A 16,867-nucleotide genomic window follows, 5' to 3' on the forward strand; every position below is an offset into this window, starting at 1 on the left:
CTACTGATATCCAGCAGTACACTGCTGGACCCTTCAAGAGACTGACTACACAACTTTGTAAGTGCTATTATTTTAATTAACAGTTCCACGGGGAATCTTAAAATCTTAAGAAAAAAAGATATACACTTCCCTTTAAAATTCTCCTAATGGATACATGTTTATTGCTTTTCTCCTCTTAGCTGTCGAAAAGTTGATTACTACATGTTGTTCTCAGTATGTGAACTCTGTAGCATATTATGGTCAGTTTATTTCACTTTACATTACATTGATTCCCTTGAACACACATTTCTTATTCTAATAAATAGCAGCCAGACTATTTTTACATTTATATTTTACTATGTATTGTTTATTCTTACTATATAACTTCTCAGTTAACTTTTATAATGGTTAAAAGAAATAAATGAATATGAACATAGTTTTCTATGTTTATAAACCTTACAAGTGTTTTTCTATAATATTCATCTCCACAAATAGGTAACTGGTCACTAGGCAATCTTCTACACTATTTGAAAATTCTAACTCTTCATATTCCTTGAGGCCTTGTGGGCTTGAGTGACTCGCAAAACCTTCTTGGTTCTCCTACCCCTTTGTGAAGAGTCACTTTAGTAATGTCTCCTCTGTGAAACCCTTTTGAGAATGCCATCTCTTTTCTGCTGAAATTCTGATTGGTAGACTAGATGTGTTGTTGTATACTAGAATAGAGTGAAGTAAAAAGCATAATAATAACACAGATACAGATAAGAATGTAGTATGCATAATCCAAAATAGAAAGAAATATATGTATATATATATTTGAAGATGGAATTATATTTGCTAAATAAAATATAAATATTACTCCTTTTTCTCTTGGTGTCAATCTATAAGCCTTTCCAAAGGCTTGTACCTCTTAGAATATGAATAAATGAAAACAAAAAATAAAATAGTACTGAAATCAGTCCATTTTCTTTCACTACTGAAGTACAATGTAATTAGGATGATAAAGACTTTTAGTCATGAAACATGAGATTAAGATTTAAAGTAATTTAAGAAACAAACACTAAATATGTATGCAGTATATGTAAAAAACTGGCTGATTTTTAGGAGTTAATGACTGATGATTTGCTTCCCCATCACCTCCTAAAAACTGAATAAAAACTTAGGTGCTTATTTATTACCATATAGTATTCCTGGCCCTACCTAACTTTTGTTTTGAAAAATACATTGAGTCAGACCTTGTTACAATTCAAAAATTTAAAAAGACAAAACAAAATTCTTACATGAAGGTTCTTCAGGTCCTTAAAGTCCCCATCTTTGATTTCGGTTATTTTATTGTTTTGCAGGTCTAGCAGTGTAGTGTCAGGAGGAAGATCTTTCGGTACTTTGTCCAGACCTAGCATGGAAATAAATCAATGTCGAGTCGGTGAGAAGGGACACATGACTACAGAATCACAAAGGATGTGTTTACAAACTACTCTTGCAGTGAAAGTTTTACAAGTAGCATATTTTCTTCTAGGAATTATTTTAGTTGTAGTTTAAAACATCTGCTTTACTTTTTCCAACCAAGTCAAAGGATTTTTTCTAGTAAAGAGAACACATTTTTTTATTATGCAATTACTCTTCTTTATAAAAGAAAACTTTATATTTTGTAAAGGGTGTGGTTCAAATAATCAGTACACAGTATATTCTACCTCATTCATGTTTAAAATATGAATGGGGTAGAATATACTGTGAAAATAATCAGTACACAGTACACATATTCTATATGTAGAATGTACTGTTAAAATAATCAGTACACAGTATATTCTACCTCATTCATGTTTATTCTACCTCATTCATGTTATTCATTTAATCAGTGTTAAGTGCAAGTTGTTTGTAAATCTATACCTTCTCACATAAATATCTTGTCAGTAGAGAAGCCAAATCATCAGTTAAAAATCTTTTTGATAAACCTAATACTCTCACAGGTCTACATTTAAGATTAAAAATATATAAGCATGCAACCATGTTATTATATCAACAACTTAAATATTTCTCCAAACTTTTGGGAGTTCTTTCAGTTCTAATTGAATAGCAAAATACTATCAATTTGAGTTAATACTTTTATGACTGATGGATATGTGGCTAATTAGAATAAAATGAACTGAAAACCTTTGACTTGTCTAAAATCATCACTGTGATGTGTTTCCTCTGCACATTAAATTTAGGTCTAAATAACTGAGTTATGGCTATAGTTTATAAACATAAACATATTGAATAAAAATATTCTTTAGTATTAAAACATATTTTTTCAACTAGAAGTATAAGGATGAACTGTTTCATTCAAGAGAAATGGCATTTAAAATAAGTCATCATTTTGAATGTTAATGGAGAAAAATATTAAATTATGTATTTGTTTGCCTTTCTTACATTTTTTGTTCCATATCGATGAAGGATATTAGTCAAAAATTGAGATTCTACAATATTAACATAAAACTCATGTGATGGTTTCTGCATTTTAAAATTGTATAACATAAATTAGAAATGTTTTTCAACTTTTCCATGATATCTGAAACTTGAAGTATTGAACATCATGCTTTCATTTATTCAACGATTCTTTATTGAATACCTCCTAAATGCCATCAATTTATTAGGCCCTGGGGATAGAGCAGGAGCAAGACAAAAATTGCCCACATCATCATGGAAAATATAATTCAATATATAGTTTTCAACTTTAAAAAAGTTGCAACAGGGCAGATAATAACTGCAATGTTGGGAAGAAGCTATCTTTCCAGTTTTGAACCTTATGTAGGGCATACTGGTAAATCATCAGGGTAGCCATATTTTATCTTCATGTCTTCCATGAAAATTGCAGAAAATGGACCTGAAATCACCTGCTCTGGAAAAAAGTCTAATTCTTAATTCATTGATCAACAGTTGTTTTAAACATGAATATTAGAATACAGGCGATTCTAAACATGTGTAAATTATATTCCAAGAAATCACAGAAACAGTTCCTGGAGAAATGACAAGACTGAACTGTTTTTGGCGACAGACAGCGAATGGCCAGAGCAGCCAGCCGCCCTGGAGGGGGGTTACTCCACCGTGCTATGTTGTGATTGGTGCCATTTTCAGAAATGTCAGTTTGCTGATTTCATGCAATTAGGAGTGGTAGACTTCTGCCAAATCTTCAGCTGATGATTACTGTTCTCCAACCAAGAGAAGGCATATTTCCTTTCATTTCAACAAATGTTACTGCCTACCTTTCATCGTTACTCCATTACTCCATTACTTTTGTCAAAGTCTTAACTGGGGATCTCACCTGCAACCCAGGCTTGTGTCCTGACTGGGAATCGAACCAGCAACCCTTTGGTTTGCAGGCTGGTGTTTGCAAACCACACCAGCCAGGGCCTTTTATATGTTGTTGGACTTAAATTCTAATGGCTCTCTTAACATTCGTTCAATGCAAAGTGCAACTAATTTTCAGATGTGAAGAGAAAAAAATGGTACATTTGGATGGCTGACAATTTTGATTATGTTGCCATCCTAGATTTTTAAAAACATGACATGCTAAGGGTAAATCAAATCTTTTTTCTGAAGATTTATTATAAAAACATATAATGTTTTCTTTAGGCTTGTGATTTTTGTAATTTAGTTCTTTGAAAGGTGTTTTCATGATCAAAATCATAATCCTACAATCTTCTCTGAAATTCTAGTTACTTCATATCTGTTTGGGGCATGTTACATATCATTATTCTACTATTTAAACTTTATGTAGCTTTACAGTTTATAAAAAGAACAATAAATATGTTATTGTATTGATCTTACAGCAATTCAGTGAGATAGGTAAGGCACTACGAGCATTTCATTTTCCAGATAACTTTTAGAAAGGTATAATAAATGTACAAGTTCAAGCAGCCAGGGTGACAAACACACAGACCAGAAGAAAATTCTGCTGGTTTCCAGCTAAAAGTTTTTAGCTGGCAGAGTTCCAGCTGGCACAGAGTTCTGCCTGTGTGTACCCCCAAAACAACTGTTTTGACAGCAGACTCGGGAGCATGGCTGCACATTTAAGGGCTAGACAGCGCATCTGGGTGTTAGTTACCCAGCTTGCTTGACAGCTCTAGGCGGAGTATGATAGGGAGATTATGCCAGTTTAAGTCCTTGGAATGTCACAAAGGGAAGGACCATTAAATATCAGTTAGTCTGCAGTTCCCAAATGCTGATCAGACAGACTCCATGATGAGGTTCTTCTCAAACTATATCAAAATCAGAAGAAAATAGGGCAATCTGGTTAGTTTTAATATGAACTGTGGAACACACACAACAGAGACACATGCATACACACTGCTTTTTGGTTTTAAACACGCTTTCTTTTAAAAAAACAAGGTTCTAACAGCAGATGGCAGGTTGTTGTTATTTTGTTGGATTTTTTACTTTAATAAAAAAATTAACTTGTTCAACATTCTAAAAAACTTAACTTGTCCCAGAAATCATGAACTTCTAAGCTAGTCCAACAATCTCTTTTTATAAGTAAAAACCAGAATTAAATGGTGTAACCAAGGCACCTCATAGCTACACTAGACCAAGACTAAGGTGTCATGTGTCCTCACTACAGAACAACCCAATGTGTCATCTATGCATGTAAATATTCTGGATGTTTTAAAGGCGTCAGTCAATTATTTCTCTTGAACATACTGTGCTTATTCCTAGCTACTCCTTTTTTTCATATAACTTACATGTATGGAATATGCCACCAACTCATTTCCTTTTGCTTTCATTCTAACAATCTCTTAAGGCATACTCATTTCCCTCCCTTGTAATATTCATCCTAGCCAACCCAGATAATGATGACCCCACCCTCCAAACTCCTTATGTATAACTTCTGATGTAATACTTCATTTTAGGTTTCTTTCTTTTCTGAAAGTTTTGGTTAAGCAAGGACAAATTATCCTTCATCAGAGCTTTAATCTTACCGCTTTACACACAGGATGTAGATTTTTGATTGATTAATTTTGAAATTATAATCTGCCCTGCTCTCTCATTTCCTGAAATGAAGCCACATTTCAGGATATGGCTTCAGAGTCTTTTCCGCTAAGGTTTTGTTACAATCATCTCTTCATATCCCGCTTTCATGAGAAGCATTAGGGTACAGCTAACTATAGTAATTATAATTTTCCTTCTGTTTCTTGGTTGTCCAAGAACATTTTAGAAATAAATGCTACTATCAAACATATCATCCCCAATATGTCTACCTAAAAGTTGCTCTCACCTTCCTATGTGTCTGATATATTTGTGAGGGAACTTTGGTCACCTGTGTGTCTGAAGAAGACTGCCTTTTCTGTCCCACATGGTGACTGGTCCTGTGGTGATAATTTCTTTTTTTTTTTTAATTAAAAGATTTTACTTATTTGTTTTTTTAGAGAGAGATGAAGGGAGGGAGAAAGAAAAGAAGAGAAACATCAATGTGTGGTTGCCTCTCATGAGCCCCCTACTGGGGACCTGGCTCGCAACCCAGGCATGTGTCCTGACTGGGAATCAAACTAGTGATCCTTACTTCACAGTTCGGCACTCAATTCTCTTTGAATGACATGTATTTCTCCAATTTCTTGTGGGAGAGGGAGTGAGTGTAGCATTTGGAAAGTAGCATTTGGCACCATTTTCATTTGTGGATTAGTATCATCAAAAACAAACAAACAGGCCCTGGCTGGTGTAGCTCAGTGGATTGAGCGCGGGCCTGCGAACCAGACGATCGCGGTTCGATTCCCAGTCAGGGCACATGCTTGGGTTGCAGGCCAGTTTCCGGCAGGGGTCAGTTCCCAGCAGGGGATGCACCAGAGGCAACCATACATTGATGTTTCCTTCCTCTCTCCTTCCCTTCCCCTCTAAAGGTAAATAAATAAAATATTTAAAAAAACAACAACAAACAAACAAACAAAGAAACAAATGAAGAAACAATGAATCCTGAATCTGGATAAGCCTCAAGATATAAGTCCCAATTTACCAAAAAATGTAGAGGTCAAAGGAATGTGCTAAATCTACTAAAAAAATGGATTCAACAAAATCCCAATTTCTTTAACAAATAAACTGCATGGAAAAATAAAGAAATGTTGGTGAAACTGTAGGTTAAAAGAGACACAAGAGCTATTTAAATAATTGCACTGTATATACTGCATTTGGACTCTGATTCATATAATAAACTGTAAATAAAATATTTATAACATTTATAAGATTGAAAATCTGTACATTGGATAAATATTTGATAATATTTCAAAAATGGGAGCATATGTAATAATGTGAAAATAAAAATGAAGAAAAAATAAAGAAAATGGCAAAATAAAAATTGTTTTTAGTTTTTGATATGATCTGGTTATTGTGATTGTGTTATATATGAGTTTTAATCTTCCTGAGAAATATCTGATATAACTGTGGGGTAAAATGATATGATGTCTGAAATATGCTTCAAAATAACAAGGAGGGGGAAGTTGCAGGGTATAGAGGAAAATACTGGCATTAGTTGATATTTGGTGAAGCTTGATGATGGATGCACAATTGTCTTTTATTTTGTAAATTTGTATATTTAAAAATGTTCTCACACCTTTTTATAAAACTGTTATTGGAATTTTAACTTTGGTCCATTTCTTGATCCTTAAGATCACTGGGAAAGTTGCTTAAACTCTCTAAGCCTTAATTTTCCTGTATCTTTCACAAAATTTTTCTGCAAACTCAATAAACTGTTCTACAAAATAATTTCTTACCACAGTGCCAAGCAGCATCCCAATTATTGGTACCTAAAATTATCTTCAATAAGGAGATGATACACCGCTGATTACTTGTCTGTATGTCTGTAACAAGAGTTATTTTCTCTCTGAACAATACAATTATAATACATATTATCTGGAAATTGAAATGTCTTTTGATGGCATGTCACACACAGATTTTTTATCTAAAGCTTTTGATACTGGCTGGGTTTCTATTGTCAGTCAATTCATTGTCTTTCTGTAGTCATTGCTGCTCTCCTGAAGTTTAGAGCCTCTGGTGAGCTTACCTACCAAGCTCCATCTTTGGATGGTAACCCCTCAGTTTGATAAGCCTAGGCTCCCAGCTAGTAATGAGATTTCCTAAAAATTGTTCATGGTCAATATAATCCTATCTTAATGGTAGAAAATCCTCTTCTCTCTTGGAAATCTGTGAAATATTAGTCTTTATTTATATTAGGGTATTCTTTATTTTTATCAAGAAATATATATAATCTAAATGACTATGTAGATAATTGCATTTTTCAAAGATGATATTAATCATATCTCCCACCCAATATACTCTTACTCAATTCAAACTTGCCCCACCCCCATCAAGAAATTGAGTCAAATTCGCCTCCTTCAAGTCTGGCCTGGCCTCCTAATGATTCTATGAACTGATGTGGTGGAAGTAACACAGCATGACTTTTGACGCCAGCTCAGAAACAGCTGTCCAGCTGATATCCATTCCTCTGGGGTGCTTGCTCTGGGGGGCAGCCAGAGGCTATGTAAGAAAGAATTCTGTCTATGCTGAGATCACCACACTGGAGACGCCACCTGAGGCACTCCAGATGATGGAAAGCAGAGCTCTTAGGCAACAGCAGCACCAGCTGCCAGTCATGAGATTGAGCTGTTTTTCCTAGGGGTCTAGTTTAGGATAACAACCCCACAGTGATGACCACAGCGGATGCCTGACTATGGATGCATGAGAGACCTCAAGTGAGAACAGCCATTCTGAGCATGGCTCAGTACTCCTGTACCTAAAATCACAATTAAAATTATATTTTTAAGTTGCCAAGTTTTGAGGAAATATTTATTCTGCAATAGTAAAAGGAACAGAGTGGTTACCTAAATTTAATTATTTTTCAGTGAGCATACTTTAATATAATCCTACATTTTCCATTAAAATACAGTTATTTCTAAGGCTTTTCTAAATTATTTATTTACTTTCCCACATTCTGTAAAAGGAACTTTGTCATCTTTAAAGTAGGGTTATTTATTAAATAAAAGTCTAAAGATGTGAGTGGAAAATCATTTCTGAAATAAAGGCTTATTAGTAAAAATAATTTTATTTTTATTTCTCTAGTCATCCCAGTGATGACTAGTATTGTTCTGTTAGCCAGTGTCAGCAATCTGCTAAATGCCACACTGGACAAAGGCCAGGCTGTCCCATAACTTGCTTTTTTCCCTCTGACTTGTGGCAAGGATCCAAACTCCTCTATTTATCCTTATTGATTTCCAACAGTGTTTTTGTAATTCTGTTTTCAATTTAATAATTAGGATAATGGTGATAAATTTCAGTGTTTGGCATATAACCAGAACAATATGTAGATGTCCAGCCCCATCAAAATACCTTTCTGCCCAAGGCATGCATGTTTCTCTCTTTCCCTTTTAAAAAAAGCAATTTGACTATAATGGTAGTCAGACCACGTTTGAGAAATAGAAGATTCCACCTTCAACTGGATTGTTTTCCCAAATAAACTCAAGGAAGGTGTAAGCTTCCGTGTAAGGTCATTCTCAAAGAAAATAAGAAAGGGTGAATTATAGGTACATGACAACTAATTCTCAGTCAGACATGATCCCTCCTATTTCCAGCTTCACAGACTCAAGAATATTGTAGAATTATGCACTCATCCATAGACTAAGCCTACATTTTTTCATTTATTCATTTGCCAAGTGTTTATTAATGTATGATAGCCTATCAAACACAAGGCAGTTATTGATTAGAGGTTCTACAAACTGAAATTATTGCCATGCTTCCCTTCTGGTAGAGAAAAGAGATGTTTAAACAGGAAATAAAAAGATAGTGAATAATAATTATTACATATCATTGATTGCTAAAGAATAATAAAAAACAAATGTGCAGGCCTGGCTGGTATAGCTCAGTGGATTGAGTGCGGGCCTGTGAATCACATGATAGCAGTTCGATTCCCAGTCAGGCCACATGCCTGGGTTGCAGGCCAGTTCCCAGCAGGGGACTTACAAGAAGCAACCATACATTGGTATTTCTCTCCTTCCCTTCCTCTCTAAAGACAAATAAATAAAATCTAAAAAAAAACCCCAAAAAACAAATGTGCATTACAATGAAGACACAGAAATTGACAAGCTCAGAAGTTGCCTCAAAACAACCCAGAGTCGAAGTTAAGAGTTAACTCTATCTTGTTATTACAGTGTAACTGCTACAAGACTTCCTCCTTTTATTAAGACCGAAGTTCAAACTGGTTTAATTCTTCCTTATTTTTATTTTCAAAGAAACATATAATCTCACTACTTTTTTTAAAGAATAAAAGTGAAAATTAAGAGGTCTCTGCATTTCTCTTTTACCCAGGGAACTGAAGTTCTGGCTAACCCAACCCCACCCTGTCCTCTGGAGCCAGTAATGGTCGGACAGAGGAGACTGCACCACAGCTGCAGTCTAACACAGCTTGATCCCACACAGCTGCCTCGCTCCCCTCCCGGGACTGAGAAACTGAGATGTATCAGTTCTAAGTCAGGTCAAGGAGAGGGAAGCTCCCTTTGGTTCTAACCCCTCTCTTCTTCCTCCTGCCCATCTTTAACCCTATGAGTCGGGAGCCTTGGTTACCTGGGTTAACCAGGTTACCTGGGCATTCCTCTTGCTTCATCTGAAGATCTGTCAGACTTTGCCTCTATGCGACGCTAACTTTGGGAACCTGCTGGGCATGCTCTGTGCACAGTATCTTTCCTATACCACATTTTGGAGTGGGCCGTTTTGATGCACCTAAACTCCTAAGGTGAGTAAAAGTACTGGGTTGTGGCTCAGGTCCCCAGTGTATGAGAGGCAACTGATGGATGTATCTCTTTCCCTCCCTTACCCTCTCTCTAAAAATAAATAAATAAAATCCCTTTTAAAAGCTAAAGGAATTATGCACACTCTGGGCCCTTAGAAATAAGACAACATTGCCCTGACTGGTGTGGCTCAGTGGACTGAGTGCCGGCCTGTGGACCACAGATAACACAGAAAGCATTTTCATCTAAAATAAGAAAATAGACAGAACAACAACAGCAACAAAACTGTCATGAGACACCCAAGTCAATGAACTTTGATGATTCTTTTGAAAACTACAGTTTTCTGTACAGTTTTGTGCGGTAGGTGTGGTCCTTTTTCATGGTAGACAATTGGACAATTCTTCTAATGATTTTATCAGAGCCAAGCTTTGTGGAGCATTTATCATGCAAATAGTAAAACTATTTATGGAAAAATAAAATTAAGTGATGTGATGGGACAAGTCTTCGTTCTTCAAAAACATTAGCCTTTCATTGTTGATAATATGTGGTGGGAGTAATCATGAAGTCTTTTAACCTTGTTCAGAGGCAAAGTGAGATTTAACTTGCATCACTTTTCTTGGAACTCAGCCATTTTAGTAACGTCAGAAAAATTTACCATTAGTATGTCCATCAAATGATGATTCTTTTGTTCAGATAGTTCCAACTTCATTGTTTTTACTGCCTAAACCCACAATGCACATAATCTCTAGATGCTTATAGAAGTTTCTTTTGAATTGATAGTAATCTAATCTCCCTGGTAATGATTACACAAGTCAAAAAAAAAGCAAAACACAAACCCACCGTCAGTAGAGTACCAGATTTACACAAACAGGAACCACACATGTCTTTCTCAGTCCTTTCTTCCCAGAGCCTAGAAAATATCTGACCCATTGTGGGTTCTCAATATATCTGAGGAATGAATGAATGAATCTAGTGGGATTATCTTACAGTTTTTTATAACCTTTCTATGTGCTTTCTATACATTGATTAGGGTTTCAAAAAGCCATGCAATGCATGTCGATATTGAGGAAGCTAGTTTGGTTTTCAGTTATTATTCAACATGTTTTATGTTTTCCTGGGTCTGTGTATTTAATTTATTTCAACCATAGAAGTTAGTGGCATTTTTTCCCCTGCAAAATCCTACTGGAAAGCATTTTTTGAATGAATATAGGGTTTCTGAAAAATGTCCCACTACGCTATGGGTTTCTTCCACAAGGAAATACACTGTGGTAGAATCATTCATTGGGGACTTTTTCTTTTTCCTTTCCAATAACAAAATGTACCAAAAAAAGAGAAGACAATGAATCAGTGGCCATGTAAACTAAATTCATTCCCATTTGGCCCATGTGCTGGGACTTCTAAACTGCTAGAGATTTATCTTCAGAGTGTGCTGCTCTTGAAATCCCCAGGCCAAGTTTTTCTTGAAAGATGATAAATCAAGCTGTATTTACAATGTTGGGCTCAATATATGTGCTCTGCGAATATTTTGAATACACTATGCTTTATAAAGAGTTAGTGTGAAACTTTTTAAAGAATATAAACAGCTAGAATACAAAATATCAACAATGAGGGCAAAGATAAGACCCAGAGATTAAGGGAGTATTTTGGTATTTGAAAGATATTTTTTTAATTTTCAAAGTTTACTTGTTTTGCTTCTGATAACTCTGCATACTTTACCGTTTAGTAATCTTTGAACTCTGTTGTCTGGACTAAGCCAAGAATAAGGAGATTGCCCATGTTTTCTTACTATCTAAGGTTTCATTTTAAAAAATCATCAAATTAAAATAAAGTATCGGTCTGGAATCACAGAGTGTAAGATGTTGTTTTGTTTAAAATTTAACTTTATAGAAGGGGGACCATGAGGCTGAAAAAAAGTTTTTTTTAAGTGATTTGTCCAAGATTGCAAAGTGATGGAGCTGTGACTTACAGAAAAGGAAAACGAGAAAAGTCTCCTAACCTTTAAGCTCTTTCTTTCTATCTTACTCTGCTTCCTTTACTTCTCATTAGGTGGCACTGTCTCTCACATTTGGAAATGCAAAGATTAAAACTGAAAGTGCTGACCTCCCAGGGAAGCCATTCCCAGAACACAACAAAGAAGGGAGGTAAAAAGAGCCTGCACTCCACTCACCCAAATCAGAACACTGGACAACTCGAAGGTGGCACTGGCAGCGGAAGGGACACACCGGTCCCATGGGCTCTATATCAGGGCCATCAGGAGGGTTGTCATCAAAGCCTGCACCAGAAGCTTCATCTGCTGGCAGGAGCTCAGAAAAGTCAAATATGCTTCGCTGTTGAAACGGTCCAGCCCAGGAAACTTGAGCAAGCAGCAGGAAGATGAGAGTTGCCTTCATGATTTATTTCATGTGTGTTCACAACCAAAGAACCTGGGAAACAAACAAGAGGTTTAGAAGAGTGGTGTTGCCTCGTTTGTAACACCTCACAGCAGAGCAGACGAACATAGAGAAAAGTTGTATGTAAATAACTCAAATTATGTACATATAATTTGTTGTTAGGAAGCAGAGCATTAGAAATGTATTTAAAAGGTGATAAGGTACATTATAGACTAATTTTCATGGCTATTTATTTATGAAGTAAAATTTGAATATTATCTAAATCTTCTTTTGAATGTTGGGTCTGAATTAAGGCAACTATATTCACATCATTTACAAAATTGTTATGGATAAATCATGTCGAAATTCTCAGTGCTCACTCAACACGAGCCATGCCACCGTCAGATAAGCTTTGTATATACACTTCAGAGATCTTTGACTCCTGCTTCAGAAATATCTCTGGAAGCCTATCTCATCTCTGCATGCTACTGTATTTATCTTGGACCAGGCCCTTCTTATCTCCTGAAACTATGGTAAAAGCTACCAAATGGTATCTGCCTTGAATATCGCCTCTACACCAGGCCATATCGCGCTCTTCTGCTCCCGTCATCTTCTAAAAATTCAATTTAATTATATTCCTCTTCTACTGGAAACCCTTTGGTAACCTCCATAGATTGCCAATAAGGTCTACGTCCCCTGTGGTGCGGGTAAGACCATTCATAATTTGGTACCAGCTGATGTTCTAGCCACATTTCTTTCCATTTGCTCTTCACTCCCAGTCCCCACCTCAATCCTGACCCCCAAAGCTAATGGCTACTCAGAGTACCTACCTTGAAAAGGGGTGGTAAAGATTAAGTGAGATAATGGACTTGCCCTGGCTCATCCAGTCAGGATGCTGCTTTCTCCCTCTTCTGTGCTCCCAAAGCTTGCTGCTGTTACTTCTTTTAAAGAATTTACCACATTTTATTGTAATTTGTTTTGCGTGCTTGGTCTGCTTGGGAACCCCCCTCTAGAAGATGCACTCCTTCAGGGCGTGCCCTGTTATGCTTTGTTTTCTACCCAGCCTTGCACAATATTCTGCACATAAATGACTCAATTGACCATCAGTTTATTAACATAAGCTATTCAATGTGTGCTAAGCAAGCAGTCTGATTTTTTAAACACAAATTATATTTTTCCATATCCAATTGCTAGCATAAGAAAAATATTGACTTGAATACCTCAACTTGGTATAAGCAAGACTAACTTAAACATTCCTATTGGATAGTTTCTCACACTGACCATTTCAAACGAATCAATAAACACCTACGGAAAACCCTAACTGATTTTTATATAATATACAGGACTTCATTTTACCTATAAGGCCATCTGTAAACAAACAAAAAGTACACTTTTGACAAATCCATACAATATTTATCAATCCATTCATTAAGCATGTATATACATCTATGTTGCTAAATTGGTGTTTAGTTGGTTGACGTAAACTAAATAGAATTGACTAACTAAATCTTACTAAATCTGAATAACAAAACATGAGTGGATCATGTAGACAGCAAGAAGTCTACTTCTGAACTGATACATTAAAAACCAATTGCAACTGTTCTGAGTATTCCAGAAACATACCACATGTATTATCTTTAGTCTCTTCACCTCTGTTTTGAATTCCATGTGTATAAGAATCCAAATTAAAGCCGCACATTTATATAGAGAATTAAACAATTGGTCAGAGACATTATCTAATTGTAGCACAAACAAACAAACAAATCTCGGTATGCCCTAACCCTAATGCATCTTCAGGAAATTTTTGCCTTGATCCACTAGAGAGCGAATAGATATTTTTCAGCTTTTATACTTTTGTTTCTTAGTTCATATTTATTCCTGAAGTATATGTAATGCACATATAAAATAGGGGCTTGTAGGTTTTATTTTTAAAATACTACCAAGACCGTTGTTCACTCTGGCCCTTTAAGTCCAGGCTCGGGCTTTCCCCAGGAGCCCTTCCCCACTCAGTTGCTGGACGGCCTCTCCATGGAGACCCTATTGTTTTGGCAGCTTCCTTGGATTGGATCTAAGGGAAGGGTTTCATGTCTGTTTCACATTAAAATGCAAAGTTTATGGTTGACCGCAAGTCTGCTAGCCTTGCATATTTAATGTCTCACAATTTTAGAAGAAACATGCAGCAAAGTCATTGCAGATTTAATAAATAGCATCGAGAATTAATGCAGATGTCACTTTTTGATCTTTTCTTCAGAACACAAAGTGCCTGGTTGTTTCACAAACCCACAAAAGGAAATGTTGAGCTATAAGCTCAAGGAAATATTATCATTTATACTTATTTACTCTTGTTAAAATGGTGCAAGTTCTCTATACAAAATTCTTTTTGGTTGAAGCTGAATGCAAACAGACAGCTTATAGGTGCCATTCCTTCAGTGTGTGTGTGTGTGTGTGTGTGTGTGTGTGTGTGTGTGTGTGTGTGTGTATTTTAAACCTGAAGGTCCTGGGGAATAAAAACTAACATGTCCAGGAACTTCACACTGATTCCTCCACAAACTTCTTTTAAATTGGTGCCGTAATACTTGAAGATTCAGCATCTTAAAACAATTAATGTGGGCAGTTGATACTAATGATTTCTTTAATCATCTCCTTCCTTCCTGAAGAAATCAGAAAAATAAACAAAAAGCAACAGCTGCCCATATAGAGACCAGGCAGCCTATTACTGAGATCATGATTTGTTTTTTTTCTAATTTCATTAAACTGTTTTAAGTACTCTTTAAATGTATGACTTTTTCCTAAATGCTAATTGCTAAGAATAATGTCACTACTTCACTAAAGCATCTTGCCACAGTTTATAAGTATTTTAGCAAAAATAACAATCTCTGGTTCCTTAAACTACTTCAGCCCACTAAATTAATTTTTTAATTCAGATCAACATCTGTGTGATGTCATTTCTGACTTTGGAGTGACTTTCAAAGCCAAATTTTAACCCTCAGGAGACAAATGAAGCTATAAATGCAGAGCAAAATTAAAATACCCCAGCCCTAAGGGAATTTTTAAAACCTCAATAATAGAAGAAATACATTTAAAATAAACAATACAACTGTATTTATCTATAAATAAAAGTGACTAGAGGAAGCATTTGGTTCTTTTTCTGGTCAAAATAACAATTGGAAGGAAAAACCACAGGTATTTACATCACCAGGAACCCACTGAACAAGTGGGCGTCGTGTATGTAGCCCTGTTTTGCAATTAGAAAGAAAAATAACCTACACCCTCATCTTCTAGGGAATGCGTCTTATGAAAATTCTCATTTGTATTGAAAATACTGACAGTGTCGCTTCTTTACATTTAAGGAATTATGTAGCTAAATGTGGTATTTTAGTTAGGTCTTTAATCACCAGCATAAATATTTTCAATGTTTATTTTCACCTCTTTGGTGATAATTTTATCTTTTCTAGGTGGTAGAAATGTACACAAGACTTCTACAACTAGTGACCAGGGTTCACTTCTCTTAGGTTTTAAAAGTCCTTAAAATATACAAGAATTCAGGAAGAAAGTACATCCTTAACTATGTAATGCAATATAATGAAACAGCGAATAAAATCCTAGTCTAGAATACTTTTCTACGAATACATTGTAAAGAGCTAAAAAGTTCATCAGTACAAATACAAATATATAAACATAGATATTTACGTTGTTAGGTCATAGATGTTAATAAGCATATTTTTTCCTGTAAGAACAGAGAGAAAAAAACTAAAACAATTTAACCAAATATTTAACTTCCATTTCCAACAATGCTTTTTAAAAATGCTGCATAAAGATTTTTAAAAGTTTACCAAGTTACTTTTTCTTTTCTTTTTCTCACCAAATAATCTCTCAGCTTGATCAAAGTTTTATTAGTTTGTAGCAGAGTTCAGGACAATTATTGAAAACCATACCTTTTAATCCAGGGATTTGCCACGGGAGCCCTCAAAGCTGAGATGTAATTACACTAAATATTCAGCCCAAGCAAGAGAGTTTGCAGGTGTGGAAAGGAGGAGGGGGTAGGTGCTGCTCTGTGCCTGTCACTAGGCTGAAAATCTCCTGCTTCTACTCCATAGCCCAGATAAAAAATAAGGTTTCCCTCAATGAACACTACCCGGCTGACACCCACATTAGATCATATGGTAATGATATGTCTCTTGTATTGCAGCCAGAATCTTTATTGGCCTTTTTTTCCTCCTCATTTGCTTTATTCCTTTTACATCTGCTTAAGATTCTAAACGGCTTATGTAGTATAGTGAAGAAACTTGACTTAAAATTTGCTTTATTGTGTCGATTCATTTCCCAAAATATTGTAACTAAAGGGTTTGTTTCCCCACCCCCATCCCTCTCCACTACCCACCCTTTCTAGTCTTGTTTACAAGGAACATTTATTATATTTCTGAAAGGACAGTTTTTCTTGCTTTCTTGGGATGTGTAAGTCCAGCAAATGGAATGAAACGAATCTTGTAGCTGTTTTAAATGTGGTCTGTGAAAATAAATGAGTAGCCTTATGTGAAAATACTCATTCGGATACTTACTTGCCTTAGGCTGTTTGTGCAAATTCAAGTCCTATGCTGTGGAGGTTTCCTATATATTTTGAATATGTTTCTAGTGTCCTGGAAGAAAGCCAGGGTTTTATATGAAAAGCACATCATTTATTACTTTTATTACTCATAGTTTAAAATCTTTCTTGTTGTATACCAGTTTTTTTAAATAAAGCACACAGATACTAGAAGTTGGTCACAATTAAATTCAGTC

The 16,867-nt window shown here is 35.6% G+C and overlaps 1 protein-coding gene across 3 annotated transcripts in view; it reads right to left on the reverse strand.

Moving 5' to 3' along the window:
- The window catches only part of DCN (decorin), a 38,954-nt gene extending 22,732 nt beyond the window's left edge, over positions 1-16,222 (reverse strand). The window contains exons 1-3 of one of the 3 annotated variants that reach the window (XM_037064660.1): positions 16,024-16,222; positions 11,887-12,142; positions 1,257-1,369 (exon numbers count right to left, since the gene is read on the reverse strand). In XM_037064660.1, the coding sequence (XP_036920555.1) occupies positions 1,257-1,369; positions 11,887-12,109 (336 nt within the window). In that variant the 5' untranslated portion in view covers positions 12,110-12,142; positions 16,024-16,222. Of the gene's footprint in view, positions 1-1,256; positions 1,370-11,886; positions 12,143-12,918; positions 13,087-16,023 lie in introns of those variants that run through there. The other 2 variants (XM_037064661.1, XM_037064662.1) reach the window with 2 other exon arrangements.
- Between the last annotated feature and the right edge of the window lie 645 nt (positions 16,223-16,867).

This window comes from Sturnira hondurensis, unplaced genomic scaffold, assembly GCF_014824575.4.
Source record: "Sturnira hondurensis isolate 20B ecotype Veracruz unplaced genomic scaffold, ASM1482457v3 Scaffold0015509, whole genome shotgun sequence".
NCBI classification, from domain to species: domain Eukaryota; kingdom Metazoa; phylum Chordata; class Mammalia; order Chiroptera; family Phyllostomidae; genus Sturnira; species Sturnira hondurensis.